Source organism: Pygocentrus nattereri, chromosome 12 (genome assembly GCF_015220715.1).
Source record: "Pygocentrus nattereri isolate fPygNat1 chromosome 12, fPygNat1.pri, whole genome shotgun sequence".
NCBI classification, from domain to species: domain Eukaryota; kingdom Metazoa; phylum Chordata; class Actinopteri; order Characiformes; family Serrasalmidae; genus Pygocentrus; species Pygocentrus nattereri.
This window is the reverse complement of record NC_051222.1, coordinates 19,253,809-19,265,580: the sequence shown is the minus strand read 5'-3', so window position 1 is coordinate 19,265,580 and position 11,772 is coordinate 19,253,809. Positions and strand designations below refer to the sequence as shown.

Genomic DNA, 11,772 nt, shown 5'->3' with positions numbered 1-11,772 from the left:
GTTGTGCTTGTTCATTCTTTCAGAAATAGAACATAACATCTGCACCTGATGACTATTAAAGAACCCATGTTGTGGAATGTTTCTTGCTTTAAGAGTTTGATGTAGCATGTATACAGTATTTCAAAGCATTTAGTACAGTGGCCAAACATGCAGGCCTGATAGTTTTCAGGCGACGAAACTAAATACCGGACGTTTGTGATATTCCGCCCGAACATTTTTTAGTCTCAAAAATAATATACGTTAATTAAATTAATTATCTTCAAAAGCTGAGCCGCATCAGAGGGATCAAAGAGCCGCATGCGGGTTGGCGACCCCTGGCCTCGTGATCTGACCATAGGATCTGACACTTCTCTTGATCTGACATGCGCAGGTTTCACTGTAACCAACACCAAGGCCGAGCCTACTAGCCATTAAGCCAGTCAGAAACGGGGGGCGGGACTTGCTTTGACCAAACAAACTGATAGATTCAGTAGGAAATCCCGGGAAATACACGTGCGAATTTTGTTCCACTGTCAACGCGAAACGTATAAACTGAATATTTAAAATACTTAAAATATTTAAAATAAATGCTGCATAGTTTGCTATTATATTTTTAAAAGAAATGAATGTGTCCTTGTTCATGTCATTTAGTCAATGGTTAGGCTACTAATCAATTCCTAGTTTACTTTGGAGTGTTGATATTGCCACCTGCTGACCGTTCTTGGTATGGCTGTAGTATCTGTAGTCTCCTATGCTATAGAAGCAATAAGGTATGTGACTAGTTAAAAACAGGTATGGATTCCTGAACAGGCCTGCTAGTCCCAAGAGTTCTGGTAATCTGCACAAGCTTCTGAAATATAGGCTTATACTGGGTTTGTTTATCTCATGTCTGAACGTTGTTCATGTATTTCAACAAAATTCAACACAATATCATTGAAGGGACTAATTCAAAAGCAAAAATTCTTTGACAGTAATGAAGATCAGGGTTATACATAGACGTATATCTGCGCCCAGGGGCCAACAAGTTATGTGTTAAGTGTGTTGCATACATAGCACCCCCACCCTGCTCACCTCCCGAGCAGAGAAAAAAAGTTCAGGCTCAGGAATTTTTCCCACTATCACCCCTGAACATGTCTTTATATGTTGAACTCTGCAAATCAAATGAAGTTGTGAACTACAGAATGCAGAAGAATACTAGTTTTAAGTGCATTCGCTGTAGAGAATGTGTTCCTTTGCATACGACTGATATTTTTTGTGTGTGTGAACGTACATCATGAAGAAAAAGGAAATTCTTAAGAGTGCTGTATAATACGTATTGGAGCGAAAAATTTAATCACAGGTTGTAACCCACCTATTGTTGCTGCACCATTTGTCAATCCCTTCCTGCCTCATTCATCATTGATCAGCTTCTGACTACAGGACCACTGTAGGTGTTATTTGGGTGGTGGCTCTTTCTCAATAAGCAGAGACACTGACATGGTAGTGTGTGGTTGGTATGAGTGTATCAGACATGTTAGTGTCCCTGTCGAAGTTGACAGTGCTCCACCCCTCAACAGTAACCAGCCAAGAGCAGAAACTGTCTGCTGATGAAGAGCTAGAGGATGGCAGTACAGATTGTTCAACAGGTGAGCTACAGTCTCTGAACTCTTTGCTTGAGGATGAAAACAGTTCTTAGCCCTGCTGCTCTACCAGTGAGTGGAAACAGGTCTGTTGCCTGCTTTAGAGTCCATTATTATAATGTTGGCTTTATTTTAGGCACAGGAAATATAGAAGTCATCAACAGCTGGCAAGGCATCACCAGCGGCCTTTCCAGAACTTCTCTAAACCCTCTTTGTGGTCCTCCTGTCCTGTCCATCTTCAACTGAACCAGGTGTATCTGACTAATTGAGAAATCCTGCTTTGGGAAAATCCCCCTCAGGGTGAACTTGATGGATTGTTGTGGTTTCCACCAAAATAGCCAATGTCAAGGAGTATGAAAATCTTAGGAAAGCAGCTACAGAGACAAAGCATGCCTTGGCATGGAGCCAGTGTGGCACAAGATATTGTGTAGAGTGATACTGAGAAAATGTCAGCATGACCCTAAATTATGTGGGGGCTAGCTTGTCGACTAAGCTATCCAGTGTTCACTGATAACATTAAAATAGGTTGCAGGCCATTTCACATATCAAGATTTCAGTTGCCAAAAATACTTGAAGGAGAATTCCACCAATTTTTCAATAATTCATCCTGATTAAATTTCATTGCTACTTGTTTGTTATCAACATTGCATATAAAAACACATGGCAGGGTCACTTGTGATTTTTAGGTAGTAAATAAAAAGGCTATATTTGCATTATAAGTTTCTCAACGATTAAACATTTCACATCAAACCACTCTAAATGACTGAGTTCTCGTCTCAACCACTGAATAAGAAAATTTTGTGAAAATGTATACATTTGTATACCCCCCCCCCCCGCCCCACCAAACAACAGTTGATCAGCCAGGTTTTGCACTAGAACCACAGTCTTATGCAGTAAAAGTGACATAGGCTTTCATTACTTGTTAGCTACATTAACCTTATAGCTCCAGGTATACATTGGCTGCTTTGGCTGATTGACTACATGTTTAGTAAGATTGATTTGATTTTTCGGTGAAGCACCCCTTTAAATTTTTCAGCGGTTTCACCGTTCGGTCCTCCACCGCTAAGGGGCGCTGCAGGATCGTCAGGCGTGCGTTGACATTGTGGTGGAGGATGAAGGCGCGTTAAAGCAGGCTGCAGGTAAAGGCTCTACAGATCGGTCTCACGTCTCTGAAGAGCTTCACAGTATATTTAATTCATAGCTCTGTTCTGTGGAGGCAGAAAAGCGGTCCGACTCCGGTTTTCGGGGCGAGTTACAGGAAAAGGAGTAAAGTTAATGGTGAAGAACCCTCAGCGGGTTGGGGAGCGAGGCTCGGGCCGAGTCCCAAATCTCTCACTGCTCCCTATTTAGGGCGCTCCGCCAGTCATGAGGCTGTGGCTTCTACAAAACACTGCGCTAAATGTTACACAGGGAGCCGCACGCTTACTGTCTGTTAACCTGTTAGCCGAAAGTCTGTGTCTGTAATCTGCGTTTATTTGTGTGCAGAACTCGTTATTTCATTGCCTACATAGTGCGCACTACATAGGGAGTAGAGTCAGAGCACTGGGGTGCACCAGCGTTCAAAAGTTCAAGTGCGGTAGTCAAGTGCGGTAGTACTTCTCTCGAGAGGTTTCTGGGAGGTTTTGTGCCAATAAGCCCCACTGTTGGTTGCTGCTGTGTTTTAAAATCCTTCTCCAACGTTTCCAGTAATATCGCCCTGCTAGAAAGACCAGCAAAGACCAGCTTGTCTTGTGTTTTGAATGCTGGTATTCTCGTCAACCAGCATGACTATGCTGGGTGACCAGTTAAACCGGCATACACCAGGATGGACTTCGTGCTGGTCTGTGCTGCTTCTTTCAGCAGGGCTGTGCTACAGTAATACTAAAATACTGATTATTTAACCGTTTCTCAAAGACGTTACTGAGAAAATAGAGTGCAAAAAAGCTTGGTCAGTCAGAGACACCCTAATGATGTTTCCCCATTTCCAGAAAAAGGAACCCAAGCAGCTGTTCCTAAAGGGTCCGTGGCCAAGAAGACATTGTGTCAATAATAAAGACGCGGCTGTTTTTTGGCTTGAAACTTATTTAGTCAGTTAATACTGAATACTTTTGAAGCTGAACATGTTGAATTGAATTATTCAGTTGGGGTCTGTTAGTGTTAAGCATCTCAGTGAGTTGGTAAGTGTTGTTGGTAGGTGCCATGCTGATAGACCCTGATACACATCTAAAGGGGAATTCCACATATTTTATCTAAATCATCATCATTAACCGCTTAGTTCAGATAGCGTCGCGGTAGCAGGTGAGGGTGGAGAATCCCAGATGACCCTGTCCCCCGGAACTTCCTCCAGCTCATTCCCGGGGACCCCAAGCCGCTCTCAGGCCAACTTGGAGATGTAATCCCTCCAGCGGGTTCTAGGGCGACCCCGGAGTCTAGTCCCAGTAGGCCGTGCCTGGAACGCCCCCACCAGAAGGCATCCAGGGGACATCAGGATCAGGTGCCCGAAACACCTCAGCTGGCTCCTCTCGGCACGGAGGAGTAGCGGCTCTACTCTGTGCTCCTCCCGGATGACCGAGCTCCTCACTCTATTGCAGAGCGTGTAGCCCGCCACCTGACGAAGAAAGCTCATTTCCACCGCTTGTAATCGCGATCTCGTTCTTTCAGTCATTACCCACAGCTCATGACCATAGGTGAGGGTTGGGATGTATATCGACCGGTAAACGGAGAGCTTCACCTTATGGCTCAGCTCCTCTTCACCACTACAATCCGGTACAGTGACCGCATTACTGCTGCCACCTGTCCCAGCCTACGGCCGATCTCATGATCTCTCTTCCCATCACTCGTGAACAAGACCCCAAGATACGTAAACTCCTCCACCTGGGGCAGGTCCTTTCCCCTTACCTGGAGTGGATTTTGTCTAAATATTTGCATTAAATGGTTTGTCAACGCATCAAGTACTGAGAATGATTTGTTGTGAAATGCTCAGGCATTGTTTACGATAGTTCTGAGGTAAGATTTTGGCCTTTTTTAACTACATTCTTGGTGAAGAGGTACATGCAGAACAAACAGTATCCCAAGAAAACTTTTTATTTAAACTAATTTACCACTATTTTATCATTATCAACATTACATATAAATTACATATACATTCCTATCTCCAGGTGTGTCGGGAAGTTTCTGTACAGTAAAGCATTTCATATAAAACCACTTGGACAGAATTTTCACTATGCAGATAATTTGAAAAACTGATGAAATTCTCCTTTAACCTAATTGCAGGAAGAAAAAAAATGACCTCACAGCTAAATATATTTCTTTAGGTCCCTCCTCCTCTATATGATCTATAAATTCCTCTTCACCCAACAGCTGCATTGCTTTAGGTGTCAGCGTCCAGCCTGTCTCCATATTCCACTCCCTGAAGGCCTCGCCTGTTAGAGTGATCGTTTCTGAGTACATGAAGATATCTTAACCCCTGGCCATGTGTTTTCCCCCTAGTGATTTAACAGAGCGCCGGAGCGAGATGCACCCTGAGCGCCCCTTTACATGCACATCCACATGTGGGGTAAAAGCAACAGACGCAGTCCACCCCAGGCCTTTCCACACCGGACTGCTGCGGGAACTTTTCAGGTTCACCCTGCCGAGAGTGCATGCGGCTGAGAGCGCAGATCCACAGACTAATCTCAGCTCCCTGCCCAAACGTGTGGGCAAGCCAGAGTTTCCCGACACGGGATGGGACCGTATTAAAGACCTGTTCCAGCCGGGGTTAGTTCAGCCTCTGCTCCTTCTGTGCGTTATGAAGTGTGATTGAATTTCTAGTGTGCTTGCAAGTTTGTAGAGCTAGCTCTTTCAGCTATTATGCTGAAACTCCTTCCACTGCAACATCACATCACAATATTTGGGTGTGTGCTATTTCAGTTTTCCCCTGGGTATTTGATCCTGCACTTTCTTCTAATATGTCATACATATTAATATGTCACCCATTGATACTGATATGTCATATCTAATGTTGATGTAAAGGGAAACTGGTTATATATTCCATTTGATTTAAGATTCACTGAAGCTTTAGCCAACTTGTGTGGCTGCAAAGGTTTTTTTTTTTTTTTAGCAATCGCTCTCATCTTAATCGCATTCTCTCCCTAGAGATGGACAGGCATACCCAGAGGAGTTGAGGAGTGTGGTGAAGAGCGGTGTAACGGCAGCTGTGGTGGGTCTGCTTTATGGAGGACTGCCTGCAGCCCACCATGCCCGCGAGAGGTTCATCCAGCTCAGCCAGGCGGAGATCTTCAGGAACAGAGTGGACGCAGTGGTAAGGAGGAAACATGGAAATACATCTGGACCAGTATTCAGTACTGTTGATTGTTGAATACAATACTAGGCAAAAATCTTTGTTGAAGGCTTGATTAGCTGAAGCTAGAATTGGATGGTAACTGTAAATGCTGGGTAGAACGTAGTGTTTACAGTTCATTCGTATTTATTGTAATGCTATTTGTTTTAAACAAATAACCACCATTTTCCCAGATACATAGCTTTATGTTTCTTTTTCACAGATGCTGAAAATTGTTGCGTAGTACTACATTGTTAAATTTCTGATTACTGAAAATTAAATTCTATTCATTTTAGGCCTGAGTGACATCTAAAAATAATTAGCACAAGTCCTGTTAGAAATGGCCCCCTGCAGCTTATGGGTTTAATGTTAATTTATAATGAAGTGTTAAACGGTGTAATACTGAATAACTCAACATTTTTGAAAACTTTTTCATGTTTTGTTTTTAAAGTTATTACTGAATATGTATGCATTTGTGACGTTGCTTCTGGTTTGGGTTCATGGCGACTTGCAAATTAGTATCTCCCCTTTGTGGGAAATTCAGACTGTTTCATGTCCATGTTGTTATAATTGTTATATGGCTGTTAGATGGTGTGTATATATAGTTATACAGTCTTATTTCTCATTTTTAACTCATCTGGACCATTGGGACATTTAAGTTCTACTGAAAATTGTCCTCAGACCGTACGTCTCTGGGAAACCTGAAGCAGATACTTTAGGGAATTTCTATCATAGTTTAATGGTTTAGCAGTGTCCCATAAGAATCCATTACAACATCCAGTACAACATTACATATTGTTTAGTAATATTCAGCAAGCTGGTTAAAATAGTCCTTTTGTAGTTCTTTATGATGTAGTTCCCAGTTATCTGATTATCTGATTACAACTTGCCTACATTCCTCTTTGTGCCAACAAATATCCTGAAAAGTTGGTTAAAGCACTTAAAACCATGTTTTATTCTTTTCTCTGTACATTTTAATGTATCAATCATTCTTATTCATTTTTTTTATCAGTGTAGGTAAAATAAATCGTCATTGGCAAAAACATTGTTTCTAAACATTCAATGAGTATCTACCTCTTGTGATCTCAAAGGCTATATAAGGATAACTCTTACGTCCTTACATGTCAGCTGAGGTGATTGATGCCAGCGATCAATTAAATACAGTGATAGAACAGAACACCTATTTGCACGTTTTAGCAGCAAAAAAGTCCCACAGAAATGCTCACTGTTTGTTTTATTGTTGGTTCTGCATCTTCAGCGTTCGGCCCACAATGCAGCGATCAGAGGGTTTGTGCGGTATGGCTGGAGGTGGAGTTGGAGAGTGGCTGCTTTTGTTACCCTTTTTAAGTGAGTTCTTAAACAGTTCATTCTCAAAATGAGCAGAGAGAATACAGCTCTAAAGTCAAAGCTGTAAATCTGACTGCTGTTCACTCTGTTTCCCACAGTTCTGTCAGCACTGGACTGTCTGTGTACAGAGACAAAAACACCATGAGTCATTTCGCCGTGGCCGGAGGTCAGTGCCTTCACACGTCTTCTTCTCCAGACTCCTGTAACCTTAGAAGTAAAGAGTTGTTAGTTGTTTTGTTATGATGTTTAAATGTGATTGCGTAATTACTTTTTGGTTGCCAAAAATGGCAACGCACAGTTTTTCTTTCTGCAAAAAACAACGTGCACGACAATAATATTTCATCAAATTCAGATCATATAAAATGTCTCCTCTTCTGCTTACAAAGACTTATGCAGTCCTGATCTTTAACAACATCCGTGAGACCTGTTGTTGTGTGTGTAGCTGTGACTGGGGGCGTGTTCCGGATGAATCTGGGTCTCAGGGGATTGGTGGCAGGAACGGTTATTGGAGCTGCTTTGGGGTGAGTGGAGTAGAGGAATTCAGTATTTGACAGTCACTCAGTCGCTTAAACTACTGTTTCTTTTTAACCATATAATATCAATTATCTGAATTTTTACCGCCTTAGAATCGGCAATGATAGTTTCATATTAGGCTGTAGTTCAGTTACTGCAAACCGAGAATCAAGAGGAACGAAAACAACAGCATATTTGTAGTATGTAAATGAAAATGGCCACTAAATTGTGGTCCGAACCAAATAAAACAACGTTTGATGACATGGCATGCAGTGCAGAACAAAACAACTGCTGGTTGTTATAGTGTAGCAGTCATAGGCTGGAGGTTAGGGAACCAGCCTTGTGACCAGAAGTCATCGCCGGTAAAATCCCCTGAGCCAACAATACATGACTAACGTGTCTAACTCCCAACTGCACCCCAGGCGCTGCGGATGGGGCTGCCCACCGCTCCGGGCAGGTGTGCTCACTGCCCCCTAGTGTGTATGTGCGTGTCTCACTGCAGGGATGGGTTAAATGCGGAGGTGAAATTTTCCCATTGTGTGACTAATAAGGGTCACTTAATTGTAGTCTTAATCTTGATGGGTAATACAGCAGCTCTCCACCTGGTAGGCTAGTGTTCGATTCCTTGCCTAGACAAGCCCACCACACTATACCAATAGTGGCAAGACCCCCAATAACCGTATGAATGTACATGAATTAATATGTACATTTTAACAAGTAATACTGTTATTAACTTGGGAAGAAGAAAGATTGGATTCCTTTATTTTTTATTACATTCTGGGAAAAACATTTGTGTTCTGTTTTCATTCCTAGTTAACTTTCTGATTCTTATAGCAAACAGATAAAGAAAACCGGCTCATATATGAAGAATATTTTTAAAACTTTGCAATGACAGTGTAAATAAGAAGTCATAGATACTTCTCGGCCCTGAGCCGGGCGCTATTTAGAGCGTGATGTGCCGATTGGATTAGATGCCTGATTTCATTTCGCCGCCCGCCTTGCTGCACCTGGCTGGGCACTGAGGCTGTTTACACACAGGTGCCAGTCAGCGACGCGAATGCCAACAACAGCACTCACGGACACTCAGTCCAACAGAGAAGGGACTCCAACAGCCTGCTGTCACAGACACTAACACAGAGACAACATCACTGACTGCAACAGAGAGAAGGAAGAAGACAGGGAAAGAAAGAAAGACAGAGTAAGGAAAATTGGGGTGATGGACAAAGAGGAAATTTAAAAACAAGTAAAAAAGAAAGAGAAACAAAGAGAGATGGGGGAAAAAGAATGGAAGGGAAAGAAAGACTGGGGAGTGAGGGAGGGAATGAAATCGATTTAGAAAGAAAAAGACAGGAGAAAGTTATAGAAGGACAGAGAAAGGAAAAAGGAGAGAAACGGTGTCAAATGAGTGAAAAAAGGAAAAAAGTAGCGAGAGGGAGAGACAGAAAAGAGTGAACAAGATGGGAAGAAGAAAAAAAGAGAGAAAACAAAACCAAAAGAAAGAAGGAAGCAAAGGGAACAAAATGAGTGAGAAAGTGTAAAAAAAGGAGCTAGATAGAGGGAGCAATATCATATCTGGGAGAGTCGGTAAGCCAGGAGGAGGAGAGGAGATGGAGGGATGGATGGAAATGAAATGGAAAAATGACAGAGAGGTTTAAAAAAAAAAAAATGCAGTGCAGCTGTTGGATTAGGCACTCGCGCCGTTCTGCCCTCCAGAGTTGGGCCTTCTGCACCACACATGGGTTCCTCTGGCAGAGAGAGAGAGAGAGAGAGAGAGAGAGAGAGAGATGAAGGGGGGATGTAAATGGACACAGAGGGTTGTGGGGAAGGGCGCAGCTGGCCGACACAACGCCGACAGAAAGAGTCGGGGGTGGGGAGTGGTAAGAGGGGACGGGCGAGGGGGTTGAAGGGTGACTGTTTGAGGGAGAGAGTGACTAGAAAACTGCCTAGAGGCAAACACATCTCTGGAGAGACTGACAGCACTGACGCACTCAATCTCACTCACTCAATTCACAGGGCCATTGTTGCTAACGCCGGCTGTGCGCTAAAGCAATTTTAGCCCAGTTTTAGCGTTGTATCACCTTTTCTGACAAATAAAAAAAAAAAGGGCTTGACCAAAATGAACATTTTCTCACTGATGCTAATTTTAGGGAGATAAAAAATTCAGATCACCCGAAATATCAGCTCATATATTTCTATGGTGAAAATTTAACATGTTCCCTGTATAAGCTGTTCTTCAGAACCCCACTGTATTCCAAGGAGAACATAATTTAATCACACAGTGGATTTTATCAGCTCAACAGAAAAGAAGTAGCTGCCAGTTCTCTGCACTCGCGCATAGTGACGATGTGAGATGTAGACTCTGGACTTCATAGAATCACATCTTAAAATGTTTCTTTAAAGCATTTAGTAGCTTTTTTACATGAAATATCTTTTTGCGCTTCCATTCGCAAATTTTATCCCCTTCATGTGATGTTGGCACACAGAATGCAAGCATTCATTGTTCAGCTTTTTATACCACTTTTGGCCTAAAATATTTTCAACATATGCTTTCACAATAGTTTGGAAAGAAACTGTCAAATCATTATTTAGGTAGAATCTGCTCTTCCTAACATGGAAGCTGAGTGGTGATGCAAAATGTTCCCAAAGTATTAGAAAACAGCTGTTTTCTGCCAATAAAGTCTTTTCAGTTATTTTTTTCTTAGTTGAAAACAAACAGTGAAAATCAAACATTTCCAAATTAGGTAAACTTTTAAATAGACAGTTTGCAAAAGCTGAATCGTTGTTGATTTAAGTTGACAGTGTTGTTGTTTCAGCGTGCCTGCTGGGGCTTTGATCATTGGCCTACAGAAGATGGGTGGAGAGACGATGCGAGACAAGAGACGGCGAGAACGAAGAGAACTTTTCGAGCTGAGGGTAGCTGAATGGTACGTTCTTATACCATTGAAATGTTCCCAGCAAGTCTTAAACGGCACTGCAGCCAATATGAAGTGTATTAGAAATTGAATATGAATTAGATTAGAAAAACCCCCTTCTGATGATGGAGGTTCTGTCAAACTGGTGAAAATGAGGGATGCAGTGTTGCACTACAGAATACTGCATATAACAAATGTTATAATAGTAATATATTTTTAAAAAGTTAATAATAGTCAAGGCTCTGCTGTAACGCTGACGTGTGTTTTCTGCGGTAGTTTGACTAAATTAGATTTATTTTATTCCATACCAATTGACCGCTCAAATCCAGTTGCATCAAAGAACCTCCTCTTGTAAAACTAATCCAACTCAAATAATACTTAATTTGTATTCCTTGTATTTGCATCTGCAGGCTATCTGCTTCCCTAAAAAGTTTTGTATTTTGTAGGAATGCCCGTCTACAGCTTACAGACGACCTGATTGGTGAAATTAGTGGGCGGGACCACGACGCTGAGGTTGACCTTCATAGAATTGAGGAGCTGCTTAACAAACCTAGAAATGAAGGCTCAGCCAAGACTTCTGACAGCCAGTGACAAGAAGCCTGACTTCAGTGATGGACTTTGTTAGGTTATAACACATTAAATGTTAAATATTAAATGTGCTGTTTCTCTTTCATTCGGTAAATGATATCCAACCTCACCAACAGAAGGAAAATACGACTCCAGCAGATCACCAGGGGTTTGTTTCGGCTTTCATAAGTAGAACTCTTCACTATATTTAAATACTTGTTTTGTGTGTCTACATTTATGTTTCAAATATAATTTATTTCCCAGTGTGATTTTTTTTTTTTTTTTTTTTTTTTTTTAATTTATTATGTTGTTTACACACTTACTGTTTTAGAAATGTGACAGAAGTAAGAGAATCTTATCAAAGTTATAGAAGTGTTAGTAAGCCAAAAAAAAGGAGTTAGGATTACTTTTGCTTTCTCAAGGTTTTCTGGTATTGGTGCATGATCAGGTAGGACCTCGTAAAAACACTACACTGGTAATGAAATAACACGAACTCATCTTGGTAAAAAAAAAACTGAAGAATTGTCTCAAAGTATGA

At 41.7% G+C, this 11,772-nt stretch overlaps 1 protein-coding gene across 1 annotated transcript; it reads left to right on the top strand.

The window, feature by feature from the left end:
• The first annotated feature begins 2,649 nt into the window (after nucleotides 1–2,649).
• Nucleotides 2,650–11,322, top strand: timmdc1 (translocase of inner mitochondrial membrane domain containing 1). The gene is made up of 8 exons (XM_017710018.1): nucleotides 2,650–2,737; nucleotides 5,067–5,333; nucleotides 5,712–5,877; nucleotides 7,154–7,242; nucleotides 7,341–7,408; nucleotides 7,685–7,763; nucleotides 10,569–10,679; nucleotides 11,114–11,322. The coding sequence occupies exons 2-8, from the start codon at nucleotides 5,092–5,094 to the stop codon at nucleotides 11,256–11,258; spliced, it is 900 nt and encodes a 299-aa protein (XP_017565507.1). The 5' UTR covers nucleotides 2,650–2,737; nucleotides 5,067–5,091; the 3' UTR covers nucleotides 11,259–11,322.
• The last annotated feature ends 450 nt before the right edge of the window (nucleotides 11,323–11,772 follow it).

Bases quoted from the DNA above. Each gene is read 5' to 3' on its own strand.
- timmdc1 (XM_017710018.1), top strand. From the start codon at position 5,092: ATGCACCCTGAGCGCCCCTTTACATGCACATCCACATGTGGGGTAAAA. The intron at 5,334-5,711 runs GTTAGTTCAGCC...TTCTCTCCCTAG, and splicing joins AAAGACCTGTTCCAGCCGGG to AGATGGACAGGCATACCCAG. The intron at 7,243-7,340 runs GTGAGTTCTTAA...TGTTTCCCACAG, and splicing joins GCTTTTGTTACCCTTTTTAA to TTCTGTCAGCACTGGACTGT.